This window comes from Zalophus californianus, chromosome 3, assembly GCF_009762305.2.
Source record: "Zalophus californianus isolate mZalCal1 chromosome 3, mZalCal1.pri.v2, whole genome shotgun sequence".
NCBI lineage: Eukaryota > Metazoa > Chordata > Mammalia > Carnivora > Otariidae > Zalophus > Zalophus californianus.
The window spans coordinates 36,846,292-36,858,430 of NC_045597.1; the positions used below are offsets into that span (position 1 = coordinate 36,846,292).

At 34.8% G+C, this 12,139-nt stretch overlaps 1 protein-coding gene across 2 annotated transcripts in view; it reads left to right on the plus strand.

The window, feature by feature from the left end:
* KLHL1 (kelch like family member 1) overlaps positions 1-12,139 on the plus strand; it is a 382,161-nt gene that overhangs the window by 325,333 nt on the left and 44,689 nt on the right. For both annotated transcript variants that reach the window (XM_027590019.2, XM_027590020.2), the window contains exon 8: positions 6,866-7,028. In XM_027590019.2, coding sequence (XP_027445820.1) covers positions 6,866-7,028 — 163 coding nt within the window. The remainder of the gene's footprint in view (positions 1-6,865; positions 7,029-12,139) is intronic.

Here is a 12,139-nt window from a genome sequence, read left to right on the forward strand (position 1 = left end):
TCATTTAGCAAAATATTTAGAGAGGGCATTTTTTTGTGAAAGGTTTTCAATCAGTATTTTAAACTGCCTACAAGGAAGCAAACATAAATAGAGCCCTCAGAAATAGAGACAATGTAGAATAGTGGAGTGTATTTAAATCTTTAGCTGGTTTCTTCACAAGTCTCTCCCATATCCCTACTGTGATATTAAGACTGAAATTTGATGAGAAGACTTAGGGTCTTGATACATAGCTACCATAATTTTCATCATATTGAATACTTACATAAGGCTAAATATGTGCCATATACTTTTCTAAAGTGCTTTGCATGTATTATTCCATTCAGTCCTTGAAGCAACCCTGTGGGCTGGGTACCATCAGTAAATTCATTGTACAAATCAGGAAACTGAGACACAAGAGGCTAAGTCATATTTCCAAATCACATAGCCAGGATGCTTTTTTTTGAACAGACAGAACGCATTGATGGAATGGAGGAAGAAGGGATATTAGCAAAGGGATCCAATCAATACATCTTCATTCAAAAATATTTCCTGAGTCTTTCACTTTTTCTTGTATTAACTGTTACCACATCAGTATAAGACACTATCATCTGTCACATACACTATTGGCATGGACCCATCCATGCTCATTTCTCCACACCATATCTCACAGAGAATTTTTTCAAAAATAAATGCAGTTGCATCATGTCTCTGCTTAAAAAATTTCAGTAGTTTCACATTGCTCTTAGGATTAAAAAAAAAAAAAGAATTCTTGTTGGTACATAAAGCCCAACACTGTGTGGTACTTTAACTCCTCAGGCTTATTGTACACCACACTGCCTGTTTCTTAACTCTCCAGTTTTCTTGCTACACGGGTCCTCTTGCAGCTCTTCAGACGTTCTCTGCTTCTTCCTACCACCAACACCTTCATACCAATGTTCCTTCTGCCTAGAATTCCTTAACCCCAAAGTAAATCCTAATATTTCCCCAGGCTTTAGCTCAGTCATCGCTTTTTCACTTTGGAGAAGAAGCATTCCTTTCATCCTATGGACAGGTACTAAAGTAGGACCTATTTGTAGACTTCATTGAGTTACACCTCTCCCCACCCCACCCCACTGTGCACTCTGTGAGGAAATGAACTGGTAGAAGTTACACCATAATTATTGGAAAAATGGATGGATGATGAATGAATCCAAGAAATGAAAATTGTATAGTAGTAAAATTGGATGTTGGCTGACTACTAAACTTCAATGACAACCTTGATTCTGTATTACCTGCACCCCCTACACACCACACAACATGAATGTAAGATGTTAGCAACTTGTAAAGTAGGCAGATTATTGGTTGGAGACCTTCTTCCTAATGGTTCTAGTACTAATGTCATTTTATACTATGGCAGTCATTCTCAGTCTTGACTGAGGATTCAGTCAAGGAATCAGTTAAAAGTTCTCACCCTAGAGAACTTTGAAATGTCTCTGTGGTTAGGCATCATCTCAGCCCAGTCAGACAAGAATCTCTCTAATTCAGACATTAATATTTTTTCAAAGGTTCCCAGGTGATTTCAATGGGCAGCCAAGACTGACAATCACAGTCTCATTAAGGAAAGAATGGAATACAATATGCCAGTACTTTTGCAGATCAAGCAAAAATAAAAATATATCTTAAGCCTACATGATTTCATAAGATTGAATGAAAAATAACCCTATGCAACATAGTCCATTTTGTTCTGCCTATGATCAACATTTAAAAATTATATATGTATTAATCTATTAGTATTTTGTATCATAATTAAATAGAAAGCATTTGTATATATTTTATATTATATGCATATATAATATTGGGTAAATTCTCACAAAGACTATATATCTATACACATACATATATCACACATATACATACATAGTACATGCATATATATTTAGTATCATTGGGGAAAATGTGTAATGTATATAAAATGTATATAATTTTACTTATCTATTTCTCCATTCCCAATTATGTATGTTATTTTTCTTTCAAGTCTTTGCACAGAACAAAAATCCCTAAATGAACTATTATTTAGGGTTTCATGGCTTCTGAAGTAAAACTGTTTGACAACACTGGAATTAAATTAGCCCAATCATTAGTTATAAGTATTTGTTAGGTGCTACTATATCCTTGGTGGTGATTTTTAAAAACAGTTTAGAAAAAAAGATTAAAAATAAATCCATGTCTAGAAGAAAATATACATATTGAAGCCACTAGTAATTTAAATATATTTTGAAACTTCCATAATAATTAGTAATATTATAACAATTTATTTTACATAATGATTAAGTCAAAAGAAATTTAAATGTATTATTATTCATTTAAAAATACTTTACATAGACAAAAGGAAACCTCATATTTTACAAGCTAATGCTTTTCAAATTATGTAATTAATGGCAAAAATGCAAACAATAAAGCGACATTAAGAACTGGCTTTATGTTGTCATAATTTTTTATGTTGTCATAATTTTTAATTAAAATATGATGTTCTTAATTTGGAAAAGTTTAGTGCTTAGAATAAATTTAGCAATATTTTAATTGGGTGATATTAACAAGTGCAGAGAAGAGTAATAATTTCTTTTTCAGGAGAACAAATTAAGTGTCTGGTTGTATTGATATAGAAATAATACAATAAATATTTTGAGGTAAAGTGTGTGAGTAAAATTAAATTTTGCTTTTATTTTTTAAAATATTCATTTATTTATTTTTAGAGAGTGAGTGAGTGTGAATGGGGGGAGGGGCAGAGGGAGAAGGACAAGGAGACTCTGCCCTGAGCACAGAGCCCGATGCCGGGCTGGATCCCCGGACCCTGAGATCATGACCTGAGACGAAATCAAGAGTTGGAAGCTGGTACGCCTGGGTGGCTCAGTTGGTTAAGCGACTGCCTTTGGCTCGGGTCGTGATCCTGGAGTCCCGGGATCGAGTCCCACATCGGGCTCACTGCTCAGCAGGGAGTCTGCTTCTCCTTCTGACCCTCTTCCCTCTCGTGCTCTCTCTCTCTCATTCTCTCTCTCTCAAATAAATAAAAAAACTTAAAAAAAAAAAAGAATTGGATGCTTAACCGACTGAGCCACCCAGGCTCCTCTATAAGGAGAAATTATAATAAATATTTTACAGCAAAAGTCTTAAGGGGAATAATATGTGCAAGACCTATAGTTTAAAATATGTAAGTAATTGTGCATTTTGAGAAAGTACAATTTGGTAACATAAAGCCTCAAGAAGACATTTTGAATTTCTTATCAGAAGTAATCATGCAATTACTAACCTTGAGACATACAAAAATATTTCAATTAAATCATTATTTTTTTAGTGCAGGTTTAATATTGTTACTGAACAAAGCACAGAAAAATATTTTTACACTGTTAATCTTGCTTTACTGCATCTGTAAGATATTTTTGGTAAACATAAGGAAGAAATTGAATGTATCATTCTAATTTTGAAATTATTCTGGTCCACTTATCATCACAGCTGCAAAAACTATGCAAATCACATTGTAAGGCATCCAGGGTTCATAAATCTGTGGCATTTTACATATGTTACACTCTAGGACTGAAACATGTTCATAAAGTCAAATAATTTCAAACAGTTAAAAAAACAAGTCACAGATCATTGATTTTTTTAGGATATATATTTGATTAAGTAGTTATCAGATTGTATCACAACTTGTAATGTAATACTCCGGAACCTATTTTGAAAGTGAACAAAAACCTCCCTCTTTCCAAATCCAACAGAAGTTTGTACTTGGTCAGAAATATGCAAGCTTTACCCCATCCCCTTAGAAACACTCTCCACTCTGAGTTTTCAGATACTAAAATTTCTGGTTTTCCTTCCACCTATCTGGCCATTTTTTTCTCTGTCTCTTTTGTTCTCTTTTCTTGTAATTGAAACTGAAGCCACTCAGGGCTAGATTCTGGTCTCTGTTACCTTCTCTCTTAATACTATTTTCTTAATTGACCTTATTTGATTCTATGCCTTTAAATGCCATGTCATTGTTGGTATGTCCAAAATTTAGACGTGTAGCTCCAAAACTGACTTGAACTTTTGACGTGTATATTAAACAGCCTTTTTAAATGCTCCACTTAGATGTCTGATAGTCTCCTCAAAAATGATATCTTCAAAATATAGTTCTCAAAGTTTTCAATCAATTCATCTATCCATGAATTGTCCTCTTTATTCACATACCAAAATCCAATCCTTTAGCATGTTCTAACAACAAACCTCCAGAGTCAGAATAAATCTCAAATATTTCTACTTTTCTGTATTTACTCTTTAACCTACTAGTGCAAGCTCTCATCTTCTCCTTTTCAGATAAATGCAATTCCCTCCTAATCATCTCTCTACTGTCACCTAAACTGACTCCAATCCATTTGCTACAACACAACCAAAATAAATATCATGGTGACCATATCCCTCACTGATGAACACTTCAGTGATTTCCCTTTGCTTTTAGAATAAAATCTAAATTCATTAGATTCATGCATGATCTGGCCCTTTCTGATGGATATATCTTTAAAAACTTCACTGATGTTTAAAGTTGATCTTGATGTAATTATTATTGAGATGTGAATGATTGTATGTATTTCTATAAAAAGCCCATAAGATATATCCATATCCTTTGAGAATTGTCCCCAAAATATTTAAGACTTATTCATCCTTTCTGATTCCTATCTCTTACTTTGAGCTGCCTAAAGAAAGATCAACATCCGAAATTTATGCCCTTTGATTTTGGCAATCCCTGAGTCAGAACCTCGTCCTCTATATGGATATCTATTTACTAGTGTGTGTAAAATAGCATCCCTACGTCGAATATATGTGTGAGAGCAATTTGATATTCTAATTACTTTATCCTTTATTAAATTATAATACTATAATATGTGTGGAGGACTTGCTTACTGTGAATAATGTACTTATCTTAGTTAAATACTTGTTAACTGATATATATGAACTCAGCGAGGGCAGGGACTTTGTTTGCCTTGTTTACCTCTGTGTTCTTGGCACTGTGTGGTACTAAGAACAATTCCTGACACATAATAGACATTCAGATGAATGAGTGAATGAATGAATGAACAAGGGGTCATTTATTTTCGGGTTCGTGTTGAAAGACAATTCTCCATGGGTCTCTCACATTTTTGCACAACTTTCAGGCAAGGCACCAACTGCCCAAAAGGATGTGACTATAACGGAAAGGCTAAGATAGAAAGAGTTCCTCTTTCCAAAGTGAAAGGCAGGCATGCTTAAAAGCATGAAGATGTCTCCTTCTGTAGTAACAGGCATGTAGGTTTATTGCTCGTTGAAAATTTATTTCCTTTCTGGTAATACAATTCACTGCATGTTCAAGTTCCAACTGACCCTTGTCAAGGCAAAAAATGCATTAGACAAATTTAAAAGCTAGGAAGACTTTATTCAAGGCTATTGCAACAGGGAAGAGAGGCCAGAATTGAGGCTGAACTCAACCTCACTCAAAACAAAGGCAGGAGGGTTTTTAAGAGCTTTGGCAGGCGCAGGGGATCATAGGCAATCTGTGTTTGCTAATTGGCCTTACCCAAAAGTGAGGTGCCTTTTCTATTTCATGACAAGAGGTAGTTTTACAACTTGAAGCAAGGGGCCAACTGAACTTAGGCTCTCAATATCTTTCTTGATGCTTATATTTCAAAGAAATAGTTTCCAGGTCCTTGAGAAGAAATTCCTGGGTTGTAACACAAGTAGGAGGCATTTAAAAAGATTTCCATCTAGAAAAGACAGAGAAATAATGTGCAATTACATGTTTTCTAAAATAAATGCTCTAAGGAAAAATGAGGTCAGAACCCTAGAAGCAAGAAGAATCCTGTCTAAATTTTAGTCAAGCTGAGGGAAATGTTAATGTTAAAAGCTTGGTCATCCTCTTTGGGTCACCCTGTTGGAACCGGGGCTTGAAGAACAAGCCAAAAAAAAAAAAAAAAAAAAAAAGTGATACTCTGCCTCTTGCTGTTGGTATAAGTAATGAATTACCTTTCTCCTCTGACCCAGGAGTCTCATGTCTTCTACCAATATACATAAATTTATGACAGTCTAACTCATCAGCTAGCCAGTAGGGTAAAATCGCAGACTCTTCAAAGCCCTTGACAAGCAGACTTTGATCTTGGGAGGAAAATTCGTCAGAATTTCTCTCTATATAATGGAATCATTTCAGCCAATAATAACATGATATTTAAATATGTAGCAATTGTTAGCATTTAAGAAAATTCATCTATAAAGAAGTGAATATACTGGAAAAGCAATATATAGGAGTGTGTGTGTATATATATATATATGTACATAGATATTTATATACACACACACATATATAAAATCTCCTTTGATTTTATTGATGACTCACTATTAATTTGTTTTAATTGCTTATATTTAGTGATTTCAGCTTATAATATGAAATGTACCATAACCTTTAGATAACTTCATCATGAAGTTACTGAGAAGCCAAAACACAGAAAATCCTACCCTGAATTTCAAATTGATAGTATCGCATTGCTTTAATGTAACATTGCTTAAAGTAATAAACTACTTTAAACTGCAGAGTGGAAATGTTCTTCAAAAGTAGAGGCACAATATGTATCATCTCTGATTTTTAGAATTTGCTTCTTCATAGAGACATAAATAAGGAAATTCATTTTCTTTTATAAAGCATCTAGATCATATTTTTGGTTCTAAATTTTTTGCACATTAATAAAATGATACGGTTAATAGTTAATAGTACATAGATTCTACCCTACTGCTATTGGGTGATAGCTAGAGCCTACCCTGAACTGCATCACAGTTTTTACTATTAATCTGACTTTTTAAATCTCACTGTGAAATCAATCCATTCAGTTTCATTTCTCCCCTGTTTTAGGTGTAACAGTCCTTGAAGGTCCTATTTATGCTGTGGGAGGCCATGATGGCTGGAGCTATCTGAATACAGTGGAGAGGTGGGATCCCCAGAGTCAGCAGTGGACATTTGTAGCCAGTATGTCCATTGCCCGAAGCACAGTTGGTGTAGCAGCACTGAATGGCAAGTGAGTAGATTTTTCTTCTTTTAGCTGAAAACACATTTTCTTGGGTATTCTTTTTAAAATAACTTTTAGTATGCCGACTCAATAAAAACCTCTTTAAATATTTTAAGGTTGCTATTTTTTTTTCTTTAATTCAGTCTTCATGGATAATTGACAAATCAAGAGTGCATATTTTTCTGGTTGCCTCACCATATAAAACAGAAACTAAAACTTCATATTAATTGCCAGTTAAGGAAGCATCGAATATATTTCATGAGAATTATTTCCACTAGAGATCTGCATATTTACATACTTTCTGGTAAAGTCATCTGAGGAGCTTTCAAAATGCTACTAAAATTTGGTGCCTAGTATATATTTTTTGCATCATTATACTAGTGTGTCCACTTTCCACCATTTCCATTCCTATCACCCTAAATCAGGAATTCCTCATCTCCATAATGTTGAAATTTTGGGCCAGATAATCTTTTATTGGAGGTGAGGCTCTGTCCTGTGCACAGCAGGATGTTCAGCGGAATTCTGGGTTTCTATGCACTAGACCCAGCTCTACCTCTATCCCAGTGTGACAACCAGAAAGTCTCCAGACTTTGCCTCATTTCCTATGGGGATGACAAAATACGCTCCTTCTTACTTCCATGAGAATCTCCTGCCTTAAACAAAGTTAATAACACATTGGTACTGTAAAACTGCAAATGTTTCCAGTCTGGTTTTCCTACTTCTCTTTTTCCTACAGTCCATTTGTCAAAGCAACCAGAACAATCCTTTTACAAATACAAATCAAACGTTATTCCTCTTCAAGGCCTTCTCTTTGCAAATAGGATACAGGGCCTATCTTCACCTAAAGGGACCCACTGGATCTTGCCCCTGCCTACTCTACTTTTTTCTTTCCTCTTTGCTTCAGCCTCAAATATGGCAAGGTCTAGCCCCTCGGTCCCTTTGAATTTGCAGTTGGCATTGAGATCTTCCATTTGGCAGTTTTTAACAGTTATAAAAATCAGCCTTATTGAGACCCCTCAGAACCGTCAGCACCAGCAGACTGGCACCTTCTCCCAAGGCCTCAGGGTCCCAGTCAAAGGGCCCCTCTTTCATGTCACAGACACCAGCTCTAGCTAAACAGTGGCCCAGTGACACATGTCTGGGCTTCAACTCCATAAGTTCCTCCACCAAACTTCAAAATCTTAATTATTATAATTTCTTCTTTTTGTTCCTCAGCACTAGGGGTGGGAGTCGTTTCCTTTATTTGATACATTTATGATGTAGGATTGGTAGGAACAGCATCTCGGACAAAGAAAACCTGCCAAATGGATGGTCTCAGTGCCAACTGAGGTGTCTCAATAAGGCTGATTTTTGTAAGTGTTAAAAGCTGCCAACTGGATACAAAAAGAAAGGATCGGGTGATACTCATAGGAACATGAAACAAACAAGGAGCAAGACCCTCCTCCTAGGGGAGGCCTAGCCCTTAGTCTTTCAGTTTCTCTCTTGTAACCATTAATGCCAAAAATGGAACCAAGTGGCAAATCAGAAAAGTGGTTTGCAGAATTGCTGGCCCACCCGACATCAAAGAGTACAGTATAGAAGAGAGAATGTGAGAGAATGTGAGGACAGCTTAATAACTGGAACATTCATCTTGAAATTCAAAATGTTGGGCGCCTGGGTGGCTCAATTGTTAAGCGTCTGCCTTTGGCTCAGGTCATGATCCCAGGGTCCTGGGACCGAGCCCCACTTCTGGGCTCCCTGCTCCGTGGGGCACCTGTTTCTCCCTCTGCCTCTGCTCCACCCAACTGCTCATGTTCTCTCTCTGATAAATAAATAAAATCTTTAAAAACATTCAAAATACGCTTTTTAAAATGTATGCTTTAAAAAAAAAACAAAGAAATTCAATAAAATGCTTACCAGGATACAATCTGATTGCTATTTTTCCTTCTTTTAACTCAATACTTGGAGATTCATTTTAACAATCTCAACTAGGTATTTCTTTTACTTAGGAAAGTTTTTATCTATTGAGAATTAAAAAAAAAATTGTTCCTTTTTCCATTATTCTAGTCCTTTAGTTTTGGGATATATATTTTGGTATGTATTCATGTTTGTGATTCTATGTGTGTTCCATAGCCATAAATTCCTTTTCTCCCCAGTAATTTTATTTCTTTTCCACGTAACCTGGGACTTTTTTTTTTTTTTCTATGTCACAGATTCAATCATTGCCATTTTGTTTATGGATTTTTACTATTTCCAATGCAGACTTAGATTTTTTGCATTTTAATTTTCCTTACCCGCTATCCTTCTCTGGTACCTTTCTCTCCTATCTATCTACTTTGTATCCAACTCACTTCAGTCGAGTGGGATATTTTACCATCTCATCTTAAAAAACTCTTGTATCACCAAGTGTATATTTTCTTAAATTGTTTTTGGAACACAATTTACTTATTTTTCCTAGAAATCATGAGTTGTAAAGTATACATTTTTTAAAAAAGTATCATTTGCTTAAATAGTAAGATGTTCTTATGTTCTGAAAAGGCTCTTCTCACCTGTGCTCTGTGGTGCTTCGTTTGGTTTTCTATGTGCTCCTTGTGATTTGTCCTGTCACAGATCATTAAGTCTCTTAATTCCTCTCATGGTCAGTACATTTAATTTTTCTCAAAATCTTACTCTCAAATATTTTGTTTGAAGTTTAATTAATGTCCATATCCACTGATGTTTCAAAAATCTATTAGATGAGAAAGGAAATGTGGAACAGAATCATGGAAAGCCAAAGCAAATAGCTACCTGTCAATTTAGGGTTTCTTTTGTTTATGTTTTTGGAGGCTACATTTCTGTAGCATAGTTCTGTGTATCAAACTTTCTAACTTTCTACTAGTACTGTCTTCAATATCAAATAATATCTATTGACATTCCTGCTGGATTCTTTTTGGGTACAGTTAAGAAAAATCTAGAGTCCTATCATTGATGCTTTGGAAAACCATTGTGTAGGAGAGTGAAAGGAGTTAAAATTATATACATCCCTTCAATCCCAATAGTGATAGAATGCTATGTAAAAAGTGGTTACAGGTGTTCCTCCAATAGCTTCCTAGTTATATGGAGATTTGTCAGAAGAGGAAGTTGAAGCTTATCACCAACCTTCCATCTCATCTCATTTGAAAATTGTCTAAAGGAAATTTCTTAGAATTATTTCTATGTGAATTAGATACATCCCATTCCCCACTCCTCTCAATAGATTTTTTAAAATTCTGTTACCAAATAAATAAATAAATAAATAAAAATTCTGTTACACTTTTTAATAACAGTCATAGCAAATATTTTTTCATTTGTGTTAATATTGTCATTTTACTCAATAGAGAATATGTATTACTAATATCATTTTCTACCTATATTTATCTTCTCTTTTAAAAGGACTATTTTTCTTTAAGCATTATGATATATATATATTTTTAAAGATTTTATGTATTTAGTTGAGAGAGAGAATGAAAGAGAGAGAGCATGAGAGGGGGGAAGGATCAGATGGAGAAGCAGACTCCCTGCTGAGCAGGGAGCCTGATGTGGGACACAATCTCGGGACTCCAGGATCATGACCTGAGCCGAGGGCAGTCGCTTAACCAACTGAGCCACCCAGGCATCCCAAAGCATTATGATATTTTTACTTAAAAAGCACTTAATTTGGAAATTAATAGCAAAATTTCACATTATTCAACATTAAGTATATTTTTTGCTGGCATATCTATTCACAAATAGTAAAACACCATAATAAAAGGAATATTTATCTTGGATGTTAATGTTCATAATTCCTGTACAAGAAAGCATAGGTCTTTTTGCCTTTTTGCTTTTCCTGATGTTTATTTATAAGTAACAGTCCATTTGTTTATTACTGACTTTTCCTTACCACTTATATTTGATGCTAATGGATTCATACCTTGCATTCTTTAGAAAATGTATATCTCATTGATAGAGCAAATTTGTTCAACAGGGATGACAAATATCTTTACCCTTTCATTATCTTATTCAATTGTTGCATTATTCTGTTATGTATTCTGTAACACACACGCACCTCTCTCTATTAAAGTTTTAATGCATTACTTCTCTTATTCTAGATTTTTTTAATAAATGATTTCTTAAAGATTTTATTTATTTATTTGAGAGAGAGAGTGAGAGAGAGAGGGAGAACAGGAGCAGGGGGAGGGGTAGAGGAAGAAGCAGGCAACCCGCTGAGCAAGGAGCCTGATATGGGACTGGATTCCAGGACCCCAGGATCATGACCTGAGCCAACGCAGACGCTCCACCAACTGAGCCATCCAGGCGTCCCTTATTCTAGATTTTTACACTATAGCTTTGTGAACTTTCCCTATGCTTTACTTTAAAATATCTTAATATGTGTCTGTTTTGTTACAGATCTTCCCCAAACTCAGTCAGAAGAAGGTGGGATAAAAATCTAACAAATAAAATATTTAATGGACAGTTTTACAGCACATTTTCACATGTTGTTATAACTAAATTATCTTTCCAATTTCTTCTAATGCCCCTTTTAAGTTGGCTTTTAAATTGGCTATCCATGGGATTCATCATTTGGATTGTTTTTCTTGTCCTTGTATTTTTTGGTCAGCTAGGTTATGTAATATCTTAAGAAATCCTGTTTTACTCTAATACTCTAATACCATTCTTCCTAACAAATATCAGAGTGTGATAGCATTTAATCTTAGTTTTTATTCTTGAAACTGTCACATTTTAATTGAGTACATTTTTTTCCAAATTCAATCCTATTCTATGAAAATGTTTTAAATGATTTAAGTTTCAAATAATCTTTCTCCTTTAAAATCAAAATAGTATAGCTCTCTTTTGGGTATCTTTTTTTTCCTCCTGGGTGTGATTTAATGACCTCAGAATTCTGTGGTTTGATGACTATCTATTAATGTCTAGTTGCTTTTCCTGTTTTACTCAGAGAGAATCATAATTACTAGAAAATGACCTTTCATGTTCAGACCCATAGCAGAAAATTGTTTCAACATCACCCTCTGACAGTTGTTTATCTTTTTCTCATCTCTACTGACATGATTTTTTCCTCTTGTTTTGCTTTCACATCTCACTAATGTGTCATGATAACCTGACTGTTGCCTGTCTGAAGATTATTT